The sequence below is a fragment of the Dryobates pubescens genome, chromosome 15, assembly GCF_014839835.1.
Source record: "Dryobates pubescens isolate bDryPub1 chromosome 15, bDryPub1.pri, whole genome shotgun sequence".
Taxonomy (NCBI): domain Eukaryota; kingdom Metazoa; phylum Chordata; class Aves; order Piciformes; family Picidae; genus Dryobates; species Dryobates pubescens.
This window is the reverse complement of record NC_071626.1, coordinates 8,224,506-8,249,386: the sequence shown is the minus strand read 5'-3', so window position 1 is coordinate 8,249,386 and position 24,881 is coordinate 8,224,506. Positions and strand designations below refer to the sequence as shown.

The following is a 24,881-nucleotide window of genomic DNA, read 5'->3' as shown; positions in this document are numbered from 1 at the left end:
TCCAGGCTGGCTCCTAGCCTGCCACCTCCCTCTCTGCCAGGGACCATGGCACTGTGTGGAAGCCATCTGAATTCCCACCAAGGGGATGCTTACATGTGATGTAAGTGCTGCACACTGCAGTTGTATCAAGTTATTGCAAAAACTAATTAAACTGTTCAAGCAAATGTCTACCTATAGAGTCAAATCCCACCACCAGCTGTGCAGGTGTAACACAGCAAAGCCATTCAGTGTGGGAAGGCTGGTTACCCAGCTAGTGTGAAATCATTGAGGGCATAGCCAAGTGTTAAACATGCCTAATCGACTCCCAGGGACCTTCTACCTCCCCTCCTCATCTCCAGTCGTGACAGATCCATAGACATTTCCATGGATGCTATCACACAAGTCCTGGCAGATTAAGTAAAACACAAGACTAGAGGCTTTGCTGGAGGGACTCTGCATACAAATGTGCATGAAAAAGGTCCTACAGACTGAAAAGTGCTTCATTTGGAGGACATTTCATTGACTGCCCTAAATCTAGCAGACAGTTGGAAGGAAACTATTACAAACTAGAGGGCTGAAGGTCCAGCTGTGCTGGTGCTGCAGCTCATCTTCTCAAAACAGGGAATGAGGCTCTAACCAACCTATTCTGGTTAAGCATGTCCCTGCTCACTGCAGGGGGGTTTGGATTACATGACCTTTAAATGTCCCTTCCAGCTCAAACCATCCTGTGATTCTGTGGCTGGATGTGATGGGTGAGTGTCCATCCCTTGCCTCCAACTTGCCCCTCAGAAGGTGTCCTGCGAAGGACAAGGGATAGCTGCTCAGTTTTTAGGGTGCTACTTCCAATGGGCAACAAACGGTTGGCTTTAAATGCTCTTCTATCTCCCCCATACATTTGCCTCTATCTCTTGTGCTGAGCTCTTGAGCTGTGGAGTTGATTTATAGACTATGACAAGAAAATTGAATCCAGTTTGGACAGCATGAAAAGGTGCTAGAGCAAGGTCAAAGTCCCCATCCCAGTGCTCTGTCCTTTGCTCCCTTGCTTCTGACCTGACCCTCTGCATAGCTGAGACACAGAGATGAGTGGGACATAAGCCATCCAGACAGTCACTCTGCTTCATCAGCCTCTGTGCTGGTGGTCTGCAGCACCTGGGTCTGGAGTGGAAGTAGCTGTTTTTGCTGAGTACTTCGTTTTTTTGGCCAGGTCCAAACCTTGTTCATCCAGAATACTGGAGCATTTCAGACACCCTTTTAGGAAAACCAACCCCCACCCCTCTTCATTAACCTTCCCTCTTTCATTCGTCTTCCCTAACTCATGAATATTTAGCTGTCAGTGTGGGGAATTTGGCATTTCTGAAATGTTCTGGCACTGTAAGACCTTAGAGAGTGCTCACAGCATTCTCACCTTGCCCTTCAGCTGACTGCTTTCAGCAAAGCTGCTGCCTGGTTTGAGTTGTCTCAGTAATGAACTAGAGATGTCTCATGGTATATGCCCAGCAGAAATGTGCAGAGCATCTCTGCTCAGCTAAAGCATTTGAGCAGTTGGGCTTTAGCTGTGTTCAGGCTGAAGCAGACTCAGAACGGTTTTGGCTTTTGCTGCTGATCTTAGCCACGTTACAACCCAAGGGCATTCTTTTAATTTCAGTCCCATTAATATAGATTTTTGGGGACTCTGCAGAATCCAGCAGACTGCTGGTATGCAGCTCCTCTGGGCAAAGCCACAGGCCAAGGAACTTCAACCACACTTAAGGCATCCCTTCCTGGCTGTGCTGGTGGCCGTGGTGCTGTAGGCTTCCATAGAAGCCCAGGTGACTCTCAAGGCTGCAGCCTCAGTGGTGCAAGGTGCGTATCTAGCAGTCTGCCTTCCAGAGTCAGGGGCTCTCCCCAAAACCTGGACTCTCCTTGTTCACAAGGGGATGTTTTTCCTGCCTGTGGGGTGAGGGTTGTTAGAAAGGGCAGCCAGAGGCACTGATGCAGTGCACTTTTGAGGCTCACCAGGCACCTCTACCTGGGAATAGGCACCTGGTAGGGTGCAGGAGCTGCCTGCACTCAGGGAGCAGCGCCAGCTGCTCCCCTTGGACACCTCCCCTTGGTTCTCACCCAAGGGGTCAGCCTTACCCTTCTGTGGGTGCAATTCTTGCGTTGGGTTACGTGGCAGACGGAGGTAGACCTGCGGTGACCTGGCGGTAGAATTCTGCCCCCTACGTGGCAGAGCGGCGGGCAGCTGGCCCCGCACTTCTGCCGGGCCCTGCCGAAGTGAAGCGCCAGAGCACCCCTGCTCCTCTCCGTGGGGGTGTCGTGGTGGCAGGGCCCTTTGTACCGGAGAGGTGCTCACCGCCTCCCACTGCCCCCGTGCTGCACCTGTCATGCCCTCAACCCTCTCTTCACACTCCAGCCGCCCGGCTCCCCCTTAACCATGCCCACTGCTCCCCCCCGTGACGTGCGCGGCCCCGTGGGCGGGAGCGCGCGGCTCGTCGCCGCCGCCGGGCTGCCAGGCGCGGCGCGGCTCGGTACGGCTCGGCGCAGCCCGGCACGGCTCGGCGCAGCCCGGCACCGCCCGCCGAGCCCCCCGCCCGCTTCCCGCCCACCCCCGCGCCGCCATGGACGGGGGAGCCTTCGGAGCGGGGAAAGCCGGCGGCGCCTTCGACCCGCAGGCCTTCATCCGGCAGCCGCAGACCATCCTGCGCCTCGTCTCCTGGGTAAGGCCCCGCCGGCACCGCGGGCTGCCGCCGCCACCGGCGAGGGGGGCGACCCGCCGGGCTGCGGGGTGGGGGAGCAGGTGGCCGACACCGGCCTCAGCCTCCGCCGCTCCACATATATGCATACATGTAATCGTTATGCTCTGTGCTTCATACCATCACATGTTGTTCTGTGGTGTATATTCCTGTCCCGCCGTTCTGCAGTGTGTGTTTTCGGTGTGTCTGTGTACGCCTGTGTCCCCACGTAGAGAGAGATGTCAGTGTCCATCGCTGTGTCCCCACGCTTAGAGATCCGTGCCGATAGTGATGTCTGTGTGCCTCCGTAAGCATTTATGGCTGCGTCTGTGTGTGTGTTCGGAGGTATGGATCTGTCGCTGGATTTATGCATCTCCATGTGTGTCTGACTGCATCGGTACCTACATGTATGTGTGCACGCACAGGTGTGCAGCTGTATGCACATAGATAGGGCCACAAGGGGCGAGAACAGGCTGGCTTGGGGTTTCTTCCCTGGGAAGGAAAGGGGTGAGCCGTACTGGACCTTGACCTCGTCTCCATCTCTGTTGGTTTGGGCATAGTGGTGGGATCTTCTCCTCCACCTCATGCTTCTCCATGTCGGTGGGTTTATGGTGGGCATGGGGAGGCAGTATGGTGTGGGGTGAGCGGAGGGGGCCTGGGGGTGACACTGCAACCCTGGCCTGGCACCTCAGCACGTTAGGGCTTCAGGGGGCACTGGGCTCTGCCTGATTTGGGGCAAGTTGTTGGGGGGGACTGTAGGGGGTTGCACATTGCTCTGTGTTTTAAATTCATCGTCTCTCAACCCCCAGCCTCCTTTCCCTGTAATGTTTTCCTCTCTGTAATTTGTGGGGGAGGGGGCAGGGGGAATGGGAGGTCTAAGGGGGGGTGGTGGGGAGGATGCGGGGTGCCGGGGGGAAAGTCTTTCCCTCTTCTCGTGACGCCGATCCCATGGCCACTGATCCCATGGCCGGCCTTGGGGCCGGCGTGTATGTACAAGAAGGTCATTCGGATTAAGGGAGCGAGGGCTGCAGCACTCAGCCGGCGGCGAAGAGATTGAGGTCTCGGCCAGAAGCGGAGAAGGGAGGGCAGGGACAGAGAGGAGGACACACATGCGCACCGGAGCTGGGGGGAGAGGCTTCAGGCTGGCTTTGGGAAAATAGCATAAAAATACCGTAAAATAAAAGCAGTGCCAGGTGGGGGAAACGAGAGGGGAAAGGGAAGGTGGCTTGGCTTGCTGCTAATACTGGGGAGGCAGCCTTGTGCTCCCAGTCAGGTGGGTGGGTGATGTCCCCTCTGGGCAACATGACTCAGAGGGTGGCCACAGAGCCCTAAGATAGATGAGGATGTGATTAATGCAGGCTGTCTGTCTGTCCATCCCTCCGCCGGAGCTTGTTTATGGTACAGCACATCACGCCAGGAGCGGGCTGGCCCTGCTGGGTGAGGGGATACTTGTGTCCCTCGCTCCTGGGTGGGTGGAGCAGAGCCAGCCTGCATGTCCAGGGATGATGGACGTGATGTGACCTACAAAGGCTCTCCCCCTTGCTAATCTCTGTGGCAGAATTTCCTCTCTCCCCCTCAGTCTGGTGAGGGTTTTTCCCCCCCTTGATTTGAGCACTGTGGAATTTTGCCTTCTCAGGGATGTCAGGTGGAGGAGGGAGAAGAGGAAATATGTTTATTTTTTAATTAGGCACCTACTCTGCCTCTGAGTATCTCAGACACCATCAGCTCACTCACCGAGCTCAGCTCTGTGCCCTAAAAGGTTTCCCTAGGCACTTCCCAGGGACTGGCATCTGCCTGGGACCCTGTGTTGTTTCCCCCTGCCCATCTGACCTTGACAGAGGACATGACAGGATTTACTCCAGGCATTTCACATGGCTGTGGAAATTAAAGTCCTTTAGCAGGAGCTCCACGTCAGCAGTCCGGCAAGGAAGGTTGGCCTGGCTGTAGTGGTGCAAAGCTACTCATGCACCTCTTGTCTCCCAAAATATAGGTTCCTTCTTCTGCTTTTTCACCTGCTTGGTCTTGTCTGCCCTCCTAAGCATCTCTCCTGCAAAGCTGAGGAGTTACAAGCTCACCCTAGATACTCAGTTGTGGTTTTGGTCTTTTTTTAAACTTCAGATGAAGCCTGGTCCTCATGGGCATTGAAGTCCTATATCAGGCTGTCACAAGCACCAGACCTTTTATACCCTCTTCCATAAATTGGTTGGGCTTTGCTGAAAAAAAAATACTAGTTCATGGGGGTTTTGCCTTTTTAACTCTCTGGGAGAGGGTCCAGCTGCTCCAGCAGTCAGGGCCTTCCACTGTAAATCTATTCATGGATGAGGGTTTTTCCATTTGCTTTTGTGTCCTTCAGTTATTGTTGCTCTTCCCTTCCTGGTGTTTTCCCCTGGGTGTATTTATAGACTGGGATCACATCTACACTCAGCCATTCGATCGCCAGGCTCTATGAACCAAGCTCTTCTGGTGGTGAAGAGCTCTCTCTCTCCATGGTCTGTGTGAGATTCCCTCCTTTTACTTGGAATCCTGCATCCTCTGCAATCCTTTCACCACACACTGGAAGCACCTTGCCTGCTGTTGCCTGAGATCTTATTTGCCTTTATCCTTCATGTGGTGTGGGTAGTCCGTTGTCTCCCCAGGGCAAGCTGGAGACTCCTTTAGGCACAGTTCCTGTGAAGAGCTTTCACTGAGAGCAGAAATTCTCGTGATTGCTTCCCCAGGCAGTGACCTTGTGCTCAGGTCATGCTGCCTTTTAAGCAGACTTTATGATGGCACAGAGGTGCATATGGCTTGTTACCAACAGGCAGCAAAACTGGCTCCTGACCAGGGAGTTTGCAGCCCAGTTGAGATGGTGGCAAATCTTCAGGGAGAGCTGCAGGATCAGAAGCAGATGGGGTGACCAAAGATCATTTATGTTTCCCCTTGCTGAGGAGGAGATGGGATAGGTTTGACAAGGAGGATGCTAAACTATGGAAAGAGGTTAGCAATTCTGGAACATCTGTCCATTGTAAAAGTGTTGTGAGCCAGCTCAGGTTTCTTGGGTGCTTTGGAGGTCAAGCACAGCAGAGTAAGCAAACATCTCCCTACAGAAAGGGAGCAAGCAGGTGCTGGCAAGCCATGGTGGTCCTGCAGAGCACCCATGTCAGGTTTGGATGCTCAGCCTCAGTGTGAGCCGTTTCTCTGCTGCTGCCCCAGATACACTTGCCTTCATGAAACAGCACTTTGCAGCTCAGGGAGGCAGTCCTATGGAGCAGTCCTTCCTGAGCATCTCTGTTGTGTGTGCCTCCAAGGACACCAGGATCTTGCAGTGAGGGAGCTTGTCCAGTCTGGCTGGACTGAGGTTTGCTCAGTGAAAGCAACGTGCTGCTGGAAGATCTCAGAGGTTGCCTCACCTCTCTGTGGGGAAAGGCCGAACCAAGTCCCTGTTCCCAGCAGTGGTGAAAAGAAGACAAGCAACTTGTGCTGTTGCATTGGGTGGCTGGCATTCATTCCCAGACTGGTCTTTCAAGGCAGTGTTCCACATCATGCCACTTTGTTTGCCAACAGCTGTAACGCAGAGGCCTGCTCTGCCCTACATTAGGTGGGTGGGCATGGGTGGCTTTTTTACCACCCTGTGTTTAGCACCATGCTTTCAGCCTGCTTAGGTGATCCAACAGCGGGAGCTAGTGGTGCTAGGTGACCCACAGTGAGCTGGAGCTGTGCTGCAGCACAGGGCTACAGGCTCGTTCCTGAAGTAAAGCAGGTGAGTGTGGGCGCATCGCTGCGTAATCCCCAGCGCTCGCCGCAGCCGGCGCCTGGAAGCTGGGCGGCTCCCTTGCGACCCGCGGGCGTTGGATGTAGCACTGCCTCCATAAATAAGTAAAATGCTAATTGAAACAGGTTGTTCCAGGTGCTGCTGCCTGCTTGGAAACCTGCTTGCTGGAGAAGCTGAACTGCTGCTCAATGTGAAAGCCTATCAAGAGCGAAGTAACTCACTCTTTGGAAAAACGCCCAGCAAGGTGACTTGAGTGAGACTTGACTTTCCAGCCCTGGTTGCACAGGCAAAGCAGCCCATTAAAACTTGCCACACAGATTGAGACACCAAATCTCTCTCTGAGGCCAAGGGCATTACCCCTCTGGAGGGAGGTTTGATGAAGAGAGGTGCTGCCTGCCCTCCATCACTGTTGCCATTGCCACCCTGTCCCCTGGCTGGTGGGAGCGCACAGATGTTTGGATCCGGGATAGGAAGTGCTGTCACTTGTCTGCAGGCATGGCATGGGCCAGGCATCTCTGGCTGAGCAGGCAAGGCAGGTGAAGAACAGGAACTGCATTCCCAGCCTTGCCATAACGGGCTGGTTCCTGCAAGCTGGAGGACTGCAGCAAGCCCCTGTCTCCTGCCTTGCTGGCAGTTCCTGGCTCATCACTCTCACGCCCTGCTTGTTATACCCTTTGCCTCTTACTCCATTCCACCCTTCACCATCACCCATCATGGGCTTGCAGTGGCAGGTAAACTGAGCCTTAGAGCACAGGGGCCACGTTACTCTGAAACCAGCTGCAACCTCCACCTTTTTTCTGTCCTGGCTAAATTTAGTTGAGGTGTTCCCTGTGTTCATCACCTATGGCTCATACTCTCTGCCTGTGCTCCTCCATGTGATTTTTGCCCCAGCCACCATGCTCACTGGCTGCATGCTTGCAAGATACATTGGTGCATGATAAAAGAAATGGGACAGTTTGAAGCACATGCTTTGAGTCAAGCCCTAGGTACAGTTCTTTGTGGGATCTTCTTCCTTGGATCAGTTTCAAAAGGGTTTTCTGGGGATTGCTGTCACTAGGATTGGGTGAGAAGACAAGCAATGGGTGTGTAGGTCCACAAGGTGATTCAAACTTGGTTACAGCAGGTTGCATTCTTTCCAGCATAGCATTTCCAGGAAATATCTTGGAACAGGAACAAGTCTCTTGTTAATGGCATTTGCAGACAAAAATCTAAGAAATACCACATGGGGACCAAAGGCAGTCAGAAATAGGAGCAACAAAATAAGAATCATGTGTAACTCAAAAGTATTTAAAAACATGAGAGGCACATAGGTGAGTAGCAGAGAGACTGCATGGAGATGAGATGTGGCTAAGGCAAACATTTGTGGTAAGAGAAGGCAGTGGAGAGGAGTGGTATGACAATGAGGGGAGTAGGTGCAGGTGGCAGTGGATGTGGTCCTCCACCTAGGCTGGCACAACCAAGCCCAAGAGGGAGAGATGTGTTGCTAGAAAGAGCATCAAACTCTTCCTAATGGAAAAAGATGCAATGTTTTGGCAGTGATATTGCTGAGCAGCAACCTGACAATGTAGGGACCATCTGGAAAGCATATAAGGACCTGGATACCACCATACAGGTGTGGGAAATTGTCTCCAGTAGCAGTGGGACAGAAGATGCTGTTTAATGCATGAGACCTGTATGTGGAACTGGAAAATGCTTCCTGAAGTTGCTATCTGGAGCACAGTTCCCTCTTACACTAGTGAGCATCTTCCCTCTGCAAAGCAACTGGTCTCTCCCTGGGGTGGCATGCACGCCTGCTCAGCCCAGGCCTGGCTGTCATCGGGGGCTTCCTGGCTTCTGGCTCCCAGAGTGCCCCTGCAGCACCTGGGGCTTGGGATGCTGTGAAAAGGAAGATTGACCCAGGCATGGGTCTGGTGGGAGGTGGAAGGGTTAATGTCTAGCCTGCCAGCTGCCATCCATGTGAGCTAAAAAAGCCTGCTGGCCAGGAAAGCCTGTCCCAGATCCCGTGGCAGGAATTAGGGATGTGGAACCTCTCTCCCCTCCATCACCTGCTCCAGCTCAGCCCTGGCCGGGCAGCTGGTGCCACGTGGCTACTGGCCAAGGGGCGGGAGCTGGGAGGGAGGTGCTGGCATCCCCATGATCTTCCCCCATCCCATGTTCAGGGGGATCAAATATGAATGGGTATGGGGAGGCTGTGCCACTCCAGCACCCGCACAGGGCTCAGACATGCCACAGAGACCGTGGGCAGGAGTCGTTTGCTTCCTGCCTGGTGCCAGCTGGAGGGAATAAATAGAGGCCGCCCATTTTCAAGCTGCCAGTCCCATGTATATCAAAAGCTGCATATGTTTTCTTCAAAATTAACTAAATACAAGTAGATTTAATGATGATAGCAGTAATAACACTCCATGGCTGTGCAGGGCTCTCCAGAGCTTTACAGAGACTCCATTTGCAAGTGGCTGAATGAAAATGAAAGCCAGATCATCTCTGCCAGTTTATTGTCTGCACTCCCCTCTGCTCTTGCTTTCTTTAAACAGATTTATTCCTGGTCATTACCAGATCAGACACACAGAAGATTATTGCTTCATTCTGCCTGAGGTGGATTTGATCTGAAGTCCCATGAGGAATATTATGTCACCAAACTATTTTTCCTCTGTAACAGAATTAAAAGGGAGTTTATGAGAGGGAGAGGAAACATGCAGTGTGACAGAGCCTGTGACCAGAAAGCACAGCAGCAAGCCTAAGCAGGCAGCTCAACAGTAATGCTCTTCAGCCTCGTCCCTGCTGTGACCATGGTGGGGATCTCTGGGATGGAATGAGGAGGCAGCATAACAGACTCCTGGGATGAGATGCAGGAAAATCCCAGTGCACTGCCGGAGGCTGGCAGTGCTGTGCATCAATCACATGACGCTCAGGAGCGTCTGCTGCACGACTAGGGATGGGCAGCCTGGTGGAAAGCCTCACATGATGCTCAGGAGGTTTTGCCTGGCTTTCTACAGGGCTGAGCCTGCAGTGGGGAGGCAGGGAGGGACCTTGCCCTCTGGAAAAATCGGGTCACCCAGTTCAGTGAGAGAGGGAAAAAAAAAGAAGTCTTTCATGGTGGGATGCAGCCTTTCGCTTGTTCTGCAGTTTTCTCACTATAGTGAGCCCTTAGTGGCCTGTAAGGGCCAGCACAAGCCCCTTGAGAAACCAGGACAGGGAAAGTCTCAGCCTCTCCCCATCTCCTCCCCATTCATTTTGCTATGTCTTTAGCAAGTTGCCCTGTCTCTCTCAGCCTTGCAAAGTGCCTGACTTTGCTTGGTGTCTCAGAGTTCTTTGATGAAAACAGAAGTCTGGAGAAATCATTGCAACAACCTGTGTGGATATGATGTTTAAGGAGCAGTGAAGTGGAGAAAAGCTGGGTCCCAGCAGCAATGCTGAGCTGGTCAGATCTTCTCCATATGCTGTTTTCTGTCCCCTTTTCCAAGCAAAGCTGCCTATATTACTGCTTATTAAATGCACCCCTCCAGGCAGGCCACGTGTCTGCTGAATTAACGTTGCTCTTGGAGTCTTAACAAAATGCTCTCCACCTAAAAAAATGTAGTTACTTCCAGTCCTGTTATCTGACTTGAGCAGCCTTGCTGGAGAAAGGCAGCTGCTCCAGGGCACAGAGCTGAGGCTGGCTGGTTTTTGTTGTGTGGTGTAGGAAAGCAGCTCGTGGTCTCCTTCTGTGGAGCGAAGGATGAGCTGCGTTTGGGAGCGACAGGATGCAGTGCTTTGTGCCTGCCTCCTGTCAGCCTTCGGACAAGTCACTTCCCCGTGCCTTGGTGCTCAGTGAGGGGAAGACTCCCATCATCTTCTCCTTGCCAAGACACGTATTTGGGAGCATTTTATTAGTGCCTATAGGTGAGGCCTTGTGCAGTCAGGATTTGTTACGCCAAAGGGGGGTAGAAGGAACAAGCAGCTCTAACACAGAAGGGCAAGAGGCTTGTGCAGTGCTGCAGGTAGCTGGTGTTCCTCCAGAAGTGCTGCAGATGTGATGTGAAGCAGCACTTAAGTGCTTCATCCTTGCAAAATTGATGCTTTGTTTATAATCCAGGCAGACCTTCATCCTGCACCTGCTGCCTTGAGCATCCAAGGAGGTGCTTGCTCTTTCCAGGATGACCTGCTATGTCAGGTAGATTCTACACACCCACCCCTTTATCAACAAGAAGCAGCTCCCATGGATTGAGTGTGTGTCAGTTTCTCAGGAGGGGTTTCATGAATTTTTTTCTAGAAAATTGTTTGCCTGTATGCCAGCTTCTAGGTACTGACATCACAGGGCTAAAACAGGCAATGCTGCCTCTCAGATCCCTCTCCTGCTGTCCAGCAATGCCTGTTGGTCTGAAACCTCTAGTTTAGCTCTGCCAATTGTTGCCCGGTTGGTGTTATCCAGTCCAGCTCAAGGCTTTTGTGCACAGCAGATCCTCATGGCTTTTTGCCATGCCATGAGAGTGGTGGTAGGCTGGCAAAGGGAGCAAGCCCTTCCCACTACCACTGACTTTGCCCCCTTTTGGGAGCAGAGCATGGACCAGCGCTGATACCAGCAGTGAGAAAAACACGGGGAGAAGGAGATCCCCCTTAAGCTACTGTGCTTCAGTCCATACAAAGCTTTCCTAAGGACAGAGTACTTTGGGATGGCAGTTTCAGGATACAGAAGATAAGCATCTGCAGTGATTAATTCTCCTCTTGAGTGAGAATACCCTTAGTGAAATCTCCCCAGAAAACTAAGACCATCTTAAATCAGATGCTTGCCAGTAAATCATGCCTTGGGCACCTCCAGGCTGCTGGTATCTTGGCTGATCAAAGATGGATAAAGGAAGTTAGCAGTGCTGCCTTTACTTGCAAATTAGGGAGAGGGAGATGTCCCTCTAGTCTGGTGACTCTGAGCTGTGCCTTTACAATGTGCCAGCATAATAAGGTATTGAAAAGCAAATGCAAAAAGGAATTATTCTGCTTGTTTCACTCACCCTCTTCTGGGCCAGCAGCAAACACAAAGATAAGAGCAGAGGGAAGATGTGTATCAGGGTATGAGCAGAGTAAACAGAGGAGTCTCTGGGGAGAGGCCATTACAGAAGTTCATTCATCCCAAATGAGTAAGCAGAGACTTGCAATGGGGCTGGTTGCAAGGTTTGACCTGACTCAGGGAATTGATCTATTAGCAGTTTTGAGCCCTAAACCAAAAGAGAATATCAGACTATGTTACTTTTGAGGCTGCTTCTCCCAGAGAGAAGGCATGCTTTCTGTCTCATGCTGTAGGAAAAGGGGCACCCATTTTGTAATCCCAATATCCAGAGGTTGGTACTTCAGGTGGCAGCATGGGTGCTGGTCACAGCCTTCACTGGGACATCCCTTCAGGAGTCTATCAGCTTCCCCTCAGGTTAGAGGAGCACGGTGTTGCTGCCAGTGGTGCTAGGGCAGACCTGCCAGCCCAGCCTGTGGTGAAGGTGTGCAAGACTTCCTCCTGAAAGAGCCTGGCTGTAACTGTGTGCAGTTTTGCTGCTTTCCAAACCGTTCAGGCTGAAATGTTGAAGATCAGAACCTTTGCTTCAGGCAGAAGAGCTTTCTCTTTTATTTTCACAGGCAATTTCTGCAAAGTACGATCAATTTTGGTCTTCAAGAAGAAGGAGGGGGAGGAGGAGAAATCAGTTATTACACTGCTAAGCTCTTGTGAACTTTCAGAGAACCCATCCAGTCCTTATACTTAGAAGTACTGGCTTCTTGCTTTTTCATTTTGGTCTAGTGTGTCAAAAACATGGCCAGTCTCAGCAACCCAAGTGTGACCCAGTTATGAGCCTGGGAGTGAAAAAATAGCATCAAGGTTAGTGGATACTTGTTAGAGTTCAGCATCTAAAGAGTTGTCAGTGCTGACTATCTGCTCAATGGCTCTTGGGGACTGTGAGTGAGGTTTTTCTTCTGGTTCTTGATGCCACAGGTCAAGCAGTAGAGTTTTGTGCTGTGGATCTCAGGCATCTGACCTGACCAATGACAGATGGTGTATTGGGTTGGCAGTAACCAACAGTTAACTTCCTTGCACACGGAGCTGTTTCTCAGCTTTCTGGGTTGCCTGCCATCTCCTCTTCTGGTGCTTGGTCGTTTTAAGTTGTACTGAAGCCTGTCTGACCTAGCAAACCCTCAGACCTACCTTCACTCCCTGCAGGAGACTTCACCACCTCATCTTCTTGTGTGCTGCTTCTCCTTGGGCATTGGGTGGTGCTTCCAAAGGCGTCAGGCTGCTTCTGCACAGACAACTCCCAGCCTGGCAGAGTGCCCCAATGACATCCTAGTGCACGTCACGTGTGTTCACCCCATGCTTGCAGTCCCATTTCTGGTCTGCCTGGGGCCCTTGCAGGCAGCCTGTTCCTACTGAGGGTCTCAGGATGCCCTGCAAAGAAAAGTCTGCACATGCTGCCTTAATCTTCCCTCCTCTTTCTCCTGTGGCTATGAGGGAAACCCATTTATTTGAGCTGCAGGACTGGGGCCGCTGTAAATAGCTTCCTGCTTTGGTGAACCTGCTGTGTCAAAGAGGGACAGCTTTATGGCAGGCACTGAAGGCTAAACCTGTGAGTGAAGATTAGACTGGTGTCGGCGGATTACAGCCTTCCTACCTGGCCTCATCAGTAATTCTACTTGATTTAAAGTAACATGCAGGGGCAGTGGCATTGATGGACAGGGAGGACTCGGGGATGGCCCTGCCAAGTGGGATGTTGGGTTTGTGAAATCTGTGGGGAAGATTGGAGGGTGTCAGTGTACAGGTGAGTAGGCAGGATGGGAAGTGTCACGGGCTGGGCTGGTGGAAAACTTTCAGAGAGAGGTGTGTGACGTGTGGGGAGGTGGGGAGAGCAGGAGCTCTGTGGAATGTAGCTTCAGAACAAGCAGGGCTGTGGATCGTGGGAGGGTGGATAGATAAAATTAGTGAACAAATGCGTGGTAGAAAAAAATGAATGCTTAGAAGGGAAAAGAGTGGGTGAGAGAATAAGTGCAGACTAAGAGGATTTCCACTACTTGGAGCCCTTGTGTGCAGGCACCAGCACCAAAACCATATCCCAATTTACACTCCATGTCACCTCCCTGTATGTCTGTGGGAAGCCACCCTTACTCCAGACTGCTGCTGCTTTACATCGCTTTAGATGAGATGGATAAAAAGGCTCAGTCTAAAAGTGTCCTATTTTAAGTTAATCCTCAGAAATAAAATGGAACCATCTCCTCAGCTGCAGCCCAGGCAAGGCAGACGGGCCTTGAGCTCAGCAGAGCAGAGAGGCCACCGGGGAAGGCGTCTGTGCCCGGCAGAGCTCTGCTCCCCTGTGCCGGTCCTGAGAGACGGGGCTCTCCCTGACGTGTCTCCTGCCTTCCTCCCCGCCAGGTGTTCTCCATTGTGGTGTTTGGCTCCATTGTGAATGAAGGGTACGTGAACCGCTCAGAAGAGCCCCAGGAGCACTGCATCTTCAACCGCAATCGCAACGCCTGCAACTACGGCATCACGGTGGGGGTGCTCGCCTTCCTCAGCTGCCTTCTGTACCTGGCTCTGGATGCCTACTTCCCGCAGATCAGCAGCGTCAAGGACCGCAAGAAGGCAGTGCTCTCGGACATCGGAGTCTCGGGTGAGCTCCCCGGCCCCTTGGCCATGGTGCCTCTCTCTTACACCAGCAAGGGGGAGGGAGGGAGCTTCTGCTGCCTTGCTGGCAGAAGGCCTTTGGGCTCCTTACTCCCTCAGGCCTTCTCTGTCTTTGCTTTTCTTTCCCTTTCTCTTCTCATTCAACATACCTGATGCCTCTCCACTGTTCTCCACAGGCCTAGCTCAGGGACCCCTTTAGGATCAGCAGTTCTTGCCTCTCTGCATGCTTGTGCTTGCTTAGGCAAAGTGTTGGTGCCTCTGGAGATGGTACTCCTTTTTCAGCTGCAGGTGATTGAACCTTAGATGTCTTAACATAAAAGAAAGTTGAGGCTTTCATGTAGGGTGCCTAAACTAGTCCTTCTAGGTTACCTGGCATTCTGTATGTGAATTGCTGTGCAGGACTTCATCCAGACCCAAGGTTTATTCCAACTTGTAGTCAGATCTCTTCATGCCCAGTAGTGTGTTGAAGTGACAGAGAGAGTGGAGGCGCTTATGGACTTGCATGTTTAATGCCAGTCAGCAGCATCATGAGGTGCTTTGCTTTCATGCTTTGATCCTGAGTCATTCTCCTGTCTCACTCTAGCCATACAGACAAACTTCTCCACATCAGGGTCCCTCCAGAGTTTGTCAAAGAGACCAGGCATGCAGTGAGGATAGGATCAGGTGCAGAATCTGAACTTCTTTTGGGACTTCTGGCTTGCAAGTTTGTTCATGGTTAGCCCCTTGCCTAGCAGTCCTGTGTACAGCCAACAGGAGAAGGGGAAGGACAAGGATTGAGCTCTGTTTTGCTGCCACTTAAGAATGCCTATTTCCCTTGCTGCTGGGTACCTGGCTGCACCTGGCAAAGAGGGTGAGTCCCACTCCTCCTCACTATCTGCCAGTCTGGACTTGGGGCTCCCCTCTATGTTTACCCCTTTCTCAGGAGTGCAGCATGTTAATGATCCTTCAGCACCTCTCCTCTTACCTGCACTGTCCTGAGCAAAAGCTGGTCCCTGCCCACTGCAGGCTGGCTGCATCCCTCTCTTCTGCAGCTCCCTTGGAAGCAATTGCTCTTTGCTTGTCCTTGCAGGACAGGGTTGTGAAGCAGTGGCTGTTTCAGTGAGCCCAGGTAATCACTCCTGTACTGGAAGCCCTTCAGGCTCCCTCCCAAGGCCAAATGCAAGTCCTGTGATCAATGCAAACACAAGCAAATGAACTCTCCTGAGGCACTTTCTGCAGGCACCTATTGTCACCTTGACAGCTTAGCTGTCAGCAAGCCTGCCAGCTTGCTTGGGCTTAGACAGGCTGCGCAGACTTTGCCTCAGTCTGCAACACACTGGAGGGTCTCACAGGGTTGAAGCTTGCAGAGAAACGTGATGTGTTTATGTTCTGTTCATATGTACCTTCTTCATGTCTCTCCCCTTCCTCTGACATCCTGGTGGTGGTCCATCCCAGCCTTTTGGGCATTCCTGTGGTTTGTTGGCTTCTGCTTTCTGACCAACCAGTGGCAAGCTTCAAAAGAAGAGGACTACCCCATGAATGAGGGAGGGGACGCAGCCCGAGCAGCCATCACATTCTCGTTCTTCTCCATCTTCACTTGGGTAAGTACAGTAGCCATTGATGTTGGGTCAAGAGTCCTCTGCACTGTATAAAGTTGTGGGGAATGGAAAGGGACTGGCTAAGAATTGAGATGTCAGTTCACAGGCCTTCTGAGGAGGAGAAGCAGCATGTGCTTCCATGGTCGAAGGCGCTAGAGCACAGCAGGAAAGTGTGTCCTGTATCCCAGTGAAGAGTGTCTTTGGCAATCCTCTGATATGACCTTGGACAAGCCACCTCCCCAAGCATCATTTTTCATGTGCATCAGAGTACTTTGACAGCATTCTCACCTCACAGATGCTAAGCAAGAAGGGAGCTCCAGGCTGAGAGTTGCACCCACTCCCTCCCTGTTTTGCTTCTGTCATGTGAAATGTCACAAGAGGCTGTGCCTGGTGTTCCTCTGAGCTCCCTGTCTACATCCATGAATGTAGCACTGCCTCACTGGGTCACTTCTTAGGAAGGTGATTGTGCTGTCTCTTACGACTGCCCTTTCCCCAGCAGTTCCTTATTGCTAGTTTCCTGGAAAAAACCATGTGGTGTGCAACATAAATATCCTCCACAATTTCCTCTTGTCTTTGAAAACACCAAGCCTGAGTGATGTTTGTCTGAAGTGACAGGGTAGTGCCAAGCAGAAAAGCATTTTAGCCCAGTCTAAGTCCTTGTGGCCTCCTCTCGCTACAGGCCTTCACACAGGGCAGAGGCCAGATGGGAAGGGTGCTGTAAGACCACAAAGTTGTCAGAGAGGAAGAGAAGCTGCAAAGGGTTGTGCAGTCAGCACCCTTACCAAGGTGATACCAAGCAGGGACAAGGGATGGGAGCATGTGTGTCCCTGCCACAAGCTGTGTCGTGCACTTGAGTGCTGCCAAAAGCCCTTTGCACGCTCCAGCAGAAAGCGTGACAGGGACTGCCTCAGGACCCTTTCTGAGCTACTGCCACCTGGAGTGGTCTTCCCCAGTGCACAGGTTTGCAAGTGGCTAAATAGACATCCTCTTCCCCTGATTCCTTGTGGGTTTTATTTCAATTGAATGCTTTGGGTTGTTCCTCCTGACTGATTCTCCTCCCCACGCCCCTCTCTCTCCTCACAGGGCTGCCTCACATTTCTGGCATTCCGGAGACTCAGAGACATTACTTTTCAGGAAGAATACAACACCCTCTTCCCTAATTCCCCATCCTTGCTGCCTTAGTGCCCCTCACTGGTGGAGGAATTTGGAGAAAGGGGTGGAGGGATGCAGCTGGAGGAGGTTACTGAGCAGATATGGTTCCAACATCCTGACCATGAATGTGTGGTCACTATAGGGCACAGGGTGGGAAGGCATGGGCCACTGAACTCGAATGGAGTTGTCCACTGAAAGAGGGATCTCCCTCCAGAGAGTTGGAACTGGCAATTACTTCTCCTCCTCCTCTGCTCCTTTCTCTCCCTCACCCATACCCTAACTAATGTTGCATAACACCACTGTGCCTGTCTTTTGATGACTGCTCAGATCTAATACTTCAGCCAGGAGATGCCCTCTGCCCCCTCTACTTTATCTCCTCCATTCCCTCCCCACCCTCATTCCCCAAAAAACACTCTCTCCATCACCTGCTAGACTGCAGGGGTGCTCTGTGACAAGCAACCACGCCTGTGGGGGTCCATGATGCTGAAACCTGTGCCTGGGCTCCTTCAGTCTACCAAAGGGTGTCCTGCCAGCAGTGCTTGGGGCAGGGGGCAGCAGTATGCTTGCTAACCATCTCCTAGTCTGGGAAGCAGCCGCTTTGCCTCTTGCTGTTCCTTCCCAAGGTCTGTGCTACACCATGCAGATGTTCACCAGTGAATGGGCTGCAGGGGGTGACCACTACCTCGCTACTCTGGGTCAAATCCTGCTCTCCTTCCTGGCTTCTGAAGGCAAAATGGCTGCATACAGCCAGCCTGGCAGGCGAACCTTCTGCAGTGTTGCTGAGGCATGTTGCCTGCTCAGGAGCAAGAGGGGCTGAATGGAATAACCATGTGCCAACTGAGCCTCTGCAACTTGTGCCACATCAGTGAGACCCCTCCACTGGGCAGGAGGTGCCCACATCCCAGAGACAGCAGGGAGCCCAGGCAGGCTGCAGCCAGCCAGCTGGTCTCACAGCCACCCCTTCCCAACCCTTCTTTCTCCTGGCAGGCTCATGCTCTCCGTGGGACAGCCTGAACCTCCGAGCCCTCCAGGGTGCTCCCGGGGCGGCGTGCCCGGCAGGCTTCGCGCACTAATCCGTAACCACTACTAACCCCACTCTTGTTTGTTTCTCTTTTCTCGGTATGTTCCCCCTCTCTTTCTCCCCTACCCTCTCTGCTTCCCATCTCTTCCCTCCACCTCCTCCCTTCAAGGTGGGCCAGGCATTCCTGGCGTATCAGCGTTTCAAGCTGGGTGCCGATTCAGCCCTCTTCTCCCAGGACTACATGGACCCAAGCCAGGACTCCGGCATGCCTTATGCTCCCTACACGAACGAGGAGGATGCTACAGATGCGGTGGGGACATACCAGCAGCCCCCTCCAGCAGATGCTTTTGACACCGAGACACAGGGGTACCAAACACAGAACTACTGAGCCACTGATAGCCCTTTCCTTTCCCCCTTCCCTTCTGCCCCCTTTCCCACTGCCGGCAGGAAGCCAAGGCACAAAGCAGAGATGTGCGTAGTGACAAGAGGTGGCTCTCAGCTATGCTCCAGCCTTCTGGGTCATCTGTTTTTATTTATTGTTTTTAAAACAGGAAAGAAAAAAAAAGAAAAAAGGTTTCTCCATCACCTCCTCCTTCTCCTCCCCAGAACTGCCTGCCAGAACCAAATTCTTCCAGTATCTGTCACTGCTTTGTGACAGCAAGGTCCCCACTTCTCCCTTCTGCCTTGCTGTGGAGGGCAGAATCTGGGCAGTGGGCAGGAGAGGGACTATGGCATCAGCAGGGCAGGAGAGAGGGTGTTGGAGGCAGAAGGGAAGGAGTGAGAGGGACCAGGGACCTTCTTAGAAGAGACGGTGTCGCTAAAGGCTGGAGTAGATGTGGGAGCATCCAAATTAAGCTGGAGAGTCTGGTGGCTCAGGGAGGGGGATGATGTTGGAGTCATCATGCAGGAGTGTGGGGATAGAGCAGGGGCTATAAGAGAGTGAGAGTGGTGTCCCCCATGGAACAATATGGGGGCTTTTCCCTGCTACATGCTAGAGAAGGAAGGGTGCTTTATTTTTATAGGGTCTGGGGAGAAGTGGTATGGGGGCAGGTGCACAAAGAGATAAAATGGGAAGGGAAGGAGGAAGATTTACAGGTACAGTCAAAAATCACAGGCACATCTGTGTATTACAGCAGGAGACTCAGGAGAGCAGAGGGACAGTGCGGTGAGAGTCACTCCTTCCTCAGTGCCCTCGGGTTGAGACGGAGGTGGTTCCTCTCACTTGTACGTCCTGCTCACCACTCTTCTCAGACTAGTGTTTGGTGAGGCAGGAAAAGAGCCATGGCCAGTCCCTGTCCCCAGGCACTCCTGGAGGGCCCTGACAGCCCTCATCCCCAGCTGGGCTGGGCCAAGGGGGAGAAGAGAGCTTTGCCATTTCACCCTGGGCAGGAGGAGAAGAAAGCCAGTTTTGCTCCTCAGGTCCTGCCGAACCCTCCTCTGTTCCTCTGCTACCACAGTGTACAGTCTCTTGCTGACACCATCTTTGTGGCACACAGGAATGGAGCAGGACTCCTCCAGGAAAGAAATCCTGCTGGAATGGCCAGCATTCATCTGGCTCTTGCACAGGGGTGCAACCAAGCAGGGAAGGATCCTGCCCTGTGTGGCTGTGCTTCACCTCCTGCTCAGACGAGGAGGAGGCCTTTGTGTGTAGAGAACTGGCTGAGGCCAGACTGAGCTCTCTGAGAACTGGTCTTAGTGTACTTGCCATAGATAATACTATAGTGCATCTTCTGCAGCGCTTCAGACCCTGTCTGTCTTTAAAGCTTCACCTAGGTGGCAGTAGTGACTCTTAGATGGAGCTCATACAGGCATCATTTACATGTCTCATGAGTTTGCTTTCCACAACTCTGGAAACACACTCTTGATTCCAGGATAGAAGCAATGTCTATGTGTGAAGACAGTCCCTAAAGGGAAATAATTCAGCAATAGCCACCTGGACAATTCTCTCCAGCACAGGTATCTGTGAGAGCACAAGAAGTGGGGTATGCCTCGTAGCAGTGAGGACCTTCAGCCCTCCAGCAGGCAGCCACCCTGCTCCACACCACACTGGCCCCAGGAGCAGAAATCAGGAGCAGATCCTAAATCCATAGGTGCTTCACCTGAGCATCCAGGACTCTTAGGAGTCAGAAAGATGGGGGTCTGGCCTGTGGTTGTTTAGACATCTGACTGGGAGGACACCAAGGTTACAGTCCTCCTAGCGTGATCCCTCTCCAGCTGCCTCACAGTGATGGAGAAGGGGTAGAAACTATAGAGCTGCAGCCCACAAGGGAAGTGGGGCAGTTGTTCTCTGCTGTATATAGGCACCATTTCTGCCTGCTTCTACCAGCAGACTTGTGCTGTCAGTGGCTGTACCATGGATTGTCCTCCTCATGGCTTGCCCCACCTTGCTGGTGGCTAACCTCTGGCACACATCCCTTGCTCTGTGGCTGTGAATGAAAGCAATACTGTAAATAGGAGAGGTATTTTTTGGAGGGAAGCCCCTCAGGCTTCTTTTTCTGTGGGTTCAGCCTAATATTTAGGCTTGGGAGGGGATTACTTTATTGAGAAAGGTAGGTTATGACTGTGGCTGTGGGGGGAGCTCTCCTGCTGGGGAAGAGGCAAGAATGAATGACAAGGCAGAGGAGGAGAAATACTAGTACTCACCCAGACTCATCTGTGTCATCCTTCATGCTTTCATTTTGGGTGTATGGGGGGGGACCAAGAGGAGGAGGAAGCTATAAATAACCAGCCCTCAGCACAAAAATACGTTGTATTTTATGGGAGAAACTGCACATGACCTGTTCCCTCTCCTTGATGCAGGGATGAGAGACCATCATATGTGGGTGGTCTGCCTGGGACTATGTTTTGGAGTGCAGTACAGGAGCATCTCACGTGCCTCTTCTCCCACCTGACTTACATGGATAGCTAAACACCATTTGGGGCTGACTAATGAGCAAGCTTTTCTTTATCCCCTTTGGCTTGCTTCTCTCATGTAACCAGTGGATGGGCTCCAGCAGGCTTCATGTAGGAATGAGCTTTTCTCTCAGAGCTGCACTGAGGTGTGGCAGGGGATACTACAAGGGTAGATACTTGGGCAGCTTCTTGTTCATGGCAAGAGACATATGTTCTTGGGCTGGCATGCTTTCAGGCTTTCAAGTGGAGGGCTGTTGGTGACAAACCTGGGGCTGGGACTCCACTTGCTTGCATGTAGCTCTTTAAAATGCAATTTCCGGTGTCATGTTGCTGGTGCCACAGCTGATGAGTGATAAGAACCTATTCAAAGGGTTGGTTGTCTTATCTTAGGCAATTCTGATAAGGTGCTGCCTATTTCTGGTGGTCAGACCTGAGCAGCTGGCTGGAACCTGTCCCTTTTAGATCCTAAACACGAGTGAGATCAGCCTCTCTAGGGATTAGGAGATCAGAGGGAAGGCTGTATAAGCAAAACGATAAGGCAGCTTTCTTCCACCTCTGCCATTTGTCCGGATTACAGAGGATTACACATCCCCTGTTGGGAGTAGTGGCCCCTTGGTGTGTTCTTATCTTATGAAGCCCCCAAGTAAGGGACTGTTTGTGAAGCAGGGGCTGTAAAGGGCAAAGGGATGATGAACCCTTGCCCCAGTTCTACCTGTGGCTTCAGTCTCCCGACTTGTCCCCATCCCACTGTTCATCACTTCATCACACACCCTTTCCCTCCACATTATTCCTGGCAGTTCCCTCAGGGGAGGAGGCATCTTTGTCCCTGCACCCTTGCAAGCACTTGGGAGGACCTGGGAAGGCACCGTTGTGGGGTGGTTTTCACAGGAGTCTCAGCTTCGGGCCCCAGAGCAGGTACAAGGCGAGGAGCCCAGCGAGGCCGCCTCACGCAGCGAGTCCAAAACCATCCATTCAGACAACTCCCTGCTGCCTGTGTGGCATCTGGAACACCACCTGGGCTGCCCTGCCCCTTCCCCCGTGCCGCATTACTGCCTGTGTATAGTATATATATTATATATATATATTTAAAAGGATGTATAATATAAAGCTATACATATATCCCTATATCCGATGACTCACGGACGGCCTGCCGCATACAGGATCCCCTGAGTGGTCTTGTCTAAGCTCGAGTGTCCCTTCACCCCTCTTCCCCTTCCACTCCTTTCCCTCCGCTCCTTCCCTTCCACTCCTTCCCCTCCCTTGTCCGTTCCGGAATCCAACTACAGCGAACCCCGCCACCTCGGCACCTGTGTTTACAATGTCCTATATATTTGTGGTTAACAAAGTGAAGGTGGTAACTACTGGTGTCTCAATAAAGTTATGACGTTCAAATTAACCAAACTATATGGAAACAAACCAAAAGTGGTCTGGATTTTCTTCTTTGGGGAGGGATGGGGCGGGTTTGGGTTTTTTTAGCTTGGGTTGTTACAACAGTCTCGAGCCGCACAGGGGGAAGTTTAGGCTCGATCTTAGCATCATAGAATTGTTAGGGTTGGAAGGGACCTCAAGGATCGTCTAGTTCCAACCCCCCCTGCCATGGGCAGGGACACCTCACACTAGATCACGTCGCCCAGAGCCCCATACGGCCTGGCCTTCAAAACTTCCATGGATGGAGCTTCTACTACCTTGATCTTAGAAGTTCTTCACAGAAGAGAGATTGCTCACTGGAATGGGCTTCCCAGGGAGGTGGTGGGGTCAGCGTCCCTGGAGGTGTTTAAGAAAAGACTGGATGAGGCACTTAGTGCCATGGTCTAGCTGATTAGTTAGAGTTGGGTGATCAGCTGGACTTGGTGATCTTGGAGGTCTCTTCCAACCTGGTTGATTCTGTGAAAGCACAGCTCCTGTGCTCCTGAATGGCTGAGTGGTAAGTTTAGTGACAGTGGATGGCATGGAGGAGATACCTAAAGCACAGCCCTTATGGAGAGGTCTTTCACAGGAAGTGAAACAGTGGCTTGTTTTGCATGGCCCTAAGTTTCAAATCACATTCAAGTGTCTCTTATGTAGTGTCAGCAGGGAAACAAAAGAAGGAACTTGACAGGTATTAGAAGTGGACTGTGATTGTGAAAGGGATATAGCTATGGAGGTGTAGATGGGATATAAAAGAATTTAAGGTCATAGAATCAGAGAATTGTCAAGGGTTGGAAGGGACCATAGCGATCATCTAGTTCCAAAACCCCTACCAGGGCCAGGGACACCTCACACTAGATCAGGTTGCCCAGAGCCCCATTCAGCCTGGCCTTAAAAACATCCAGGGATGAGGCTTCCACCACCTCCCTGGGCAACCTGTTCCAGTGTCTCACCACCCTCATGGTGAAGAACTTCCTAATATCCAGTCTGAATCTACCCACTTCTAGTTTTGCTCCATTCCCCCTAGACCTATCACTGCCTGACATCCTGAAAAGTCCCTCCCCAGCTTTCTTGTAGGCCCCTTTAAGATACTGGAAGGCCACCATAAGGTCTCAGAGCTTTCTCCTCACCAGACTGAATAACCCAAACTCTCTCAGTCTGTCTCCATAGGAGAGGTACTCCAACCCCCTGATCATCCTCATGGCCCTTCTTTGGACACGTTCATATCTTTCTTATAGTAGGGGCTCCAAAATAAGATACAAACCTATAGGAAGATAGACAGCTGCATTTCCACACCTGAGAAGTCAGATCTGTTTATTCCTTTGATGTGTGTTGTACCTCTCTTCATCTACATGTGACCATTGCTCAGGTGCCCAGTGTGCTACACAAACACAATCAGATCCTGGGAAACGAGCTCTCGGGGTGCTGCCAGCAGTGGGTGTCAGTCATTGCTATCCCACCATTGCAAGGGATCTCATTTCAGTGGGGTGGTCTGCAACAAAAACCAAAACCCCACCCAGTGCTGAAACTTGGGTAAAGCTTCCTTCTTTTGAACAGCTTCCTTTTTTTAATAAGCCTGTCACTCGAGTACCTGAGTATCACATTTCCTGACTCGTGCAGTTTGAGGACAACAGGCAGAAGCACATGATGGCAAACAGGCTCTGTTCAGTCAGCCAAACCGTCTCCCGTCTCAGAGACACAACTGAACGCTATCGCTGTGGCTTCGCATCAGATGATACACAAAAGTGTTGACAGACTCATCTGCTCCTTGATTAATCTGTTTGTACAAAGACCCTTCCTACAATACCAGCTTTTGGGGTGGAAGTGTTGTGAAGATACCATGCCCACAGAGAGACAAATGTGTTCACGACAGGTGGAGTTACAAAACGATGAGACAAGACGTTGCCAAAAGCAAGCGTGTAAGATGAGTAAGGCTCCAACATTACTAGGTTGAGTCCTGTAATAATTTGAAATCCCTTTAATTTTGCTTTCTGGTATTTCAAGCTCTTATGAGTCATGTTTTGAAGCTTCTTCCTGCAGCCATGATCTACAATAACATAATTCTATTACAAAGTTGTTGTTTTTTCCCCAAAGAAGTTCACATAACCCCAGGACTCTAGGAGAAGAGACTATGTTTAGTGTATCAAGGAATTCAATAAAATCATGTTTTGGCACAACTGATACAACCCTCTCAAAAATCCAGCTGGCCTAAAGCTCTGTACAAGCTCTGTTTCACAGTGATATTTGGCTCTGTCTCAGAGGGATCAGCCCTCCCTCCCTGTTCCCCCTTCCCCTGGCAGTAGCTCTCCACATTGGGTCTCCAACTCTCTGGAGGGTGCTGGAGGAAGGAAGTTGCTATTTCCAGCTCTCCTTCCTTAGTGCTTGTTCTCTGTATTGTTTCACCTCTATTTCTGTGCTGTTCCAGCCTGCCTGGAAATAGTCACCTGCAGATGAGTGAGGAGCATTATGGCATCTGTGCCTGTGGGAAGCATCAGGCTGAAGTTCGTAGAGGTAGCTTGGAAGACCTCGGGGTGGAGCTGTGCAAAGCCTTGTAATGCCCCCCCCCCCCACCATCCTTTTCTGTCACAGTCTGCCGTGGGAGCAGAGAAGTATGGCAAGCTGGCTCTGTCACAGAGACCCTCCTTGTTTTCCATATCACCCCCCTGCAAGCCTTGCCAAAAATCATGACTTTCCTTTCTAGCCCCAGGCTCCATTATCATCAAAACAAGGCAGAAAAAAATATCTCACACATATCTCACGT

At 51.6% G+C, this 24,881-nt stretch overlaps 1 protein-coding gene across 2 annotated transcripts; it reads left to right on the top strand.

The window, feature by feature from the left end:
* Nucleotides 1-2,488: 2,488 nt before the first annotated feature.
* Nucleotides 2,489-21,931, top strand: SYNGR1 (synaptogyrin 1). Of its 2 annotated transcripts, none has more exons than XM_054168138.1 (4): nucleotides 2,489-2,678; nucleotides 13,820-14,057; nucleotides 15,506-15,651; nucleotides 17,991-21,931. In XM_054168138.1, exons 1-4 carry the CDS (start codon nucleotides 2,580-2,582, stop codon nucleotides 18,207-18,209), a joined length of 702 nt encoding a protein of 233 aa, XP_054024113.1. In that variant the 5' UTR covers nucleotides 2,489-2,579; the 3' UTR covers nucleotides 18,210-21,931. The 2 variants fall into 2 exon arrangements, with proteins under 2 accessions (XP_054024113.1, XP_054024114.1); XM_054168139.1 differs by lacking the exon at nucleotides 17,991-21,931 and adding an exon at nucleotides 16,732-17,984.
* Nucleotides 21,932-24,881: the final 2,950 nt, after the last annotated feature.

Excerpts from the sequence above, each read along its gene's own strand:
- SYNGR1 (XM_054168138.1), top strand. The coding sequence starts at position 2,580 with ATGGACGGGGGAGCCTTCGGAGCGGGGAAAGCCGGCGGCGCCTTCGAC. Across the intron at positions 14,058-15,505 it reads CTCGGACATCGGAGTCTCGG|CCTTTTGGGCATTCCTGTGG; the intron begins GTGAGCTCCCCG and ends GGTCCATCCCAG. Across the intron at positions 15,652-17,990 it reads TCTTCTCCATCTTCACTTGG|GTGGGCCAGGCATTCCTGGC; the intron begins GTAAGTACAGTA and ends CCTCCCTTCAAG.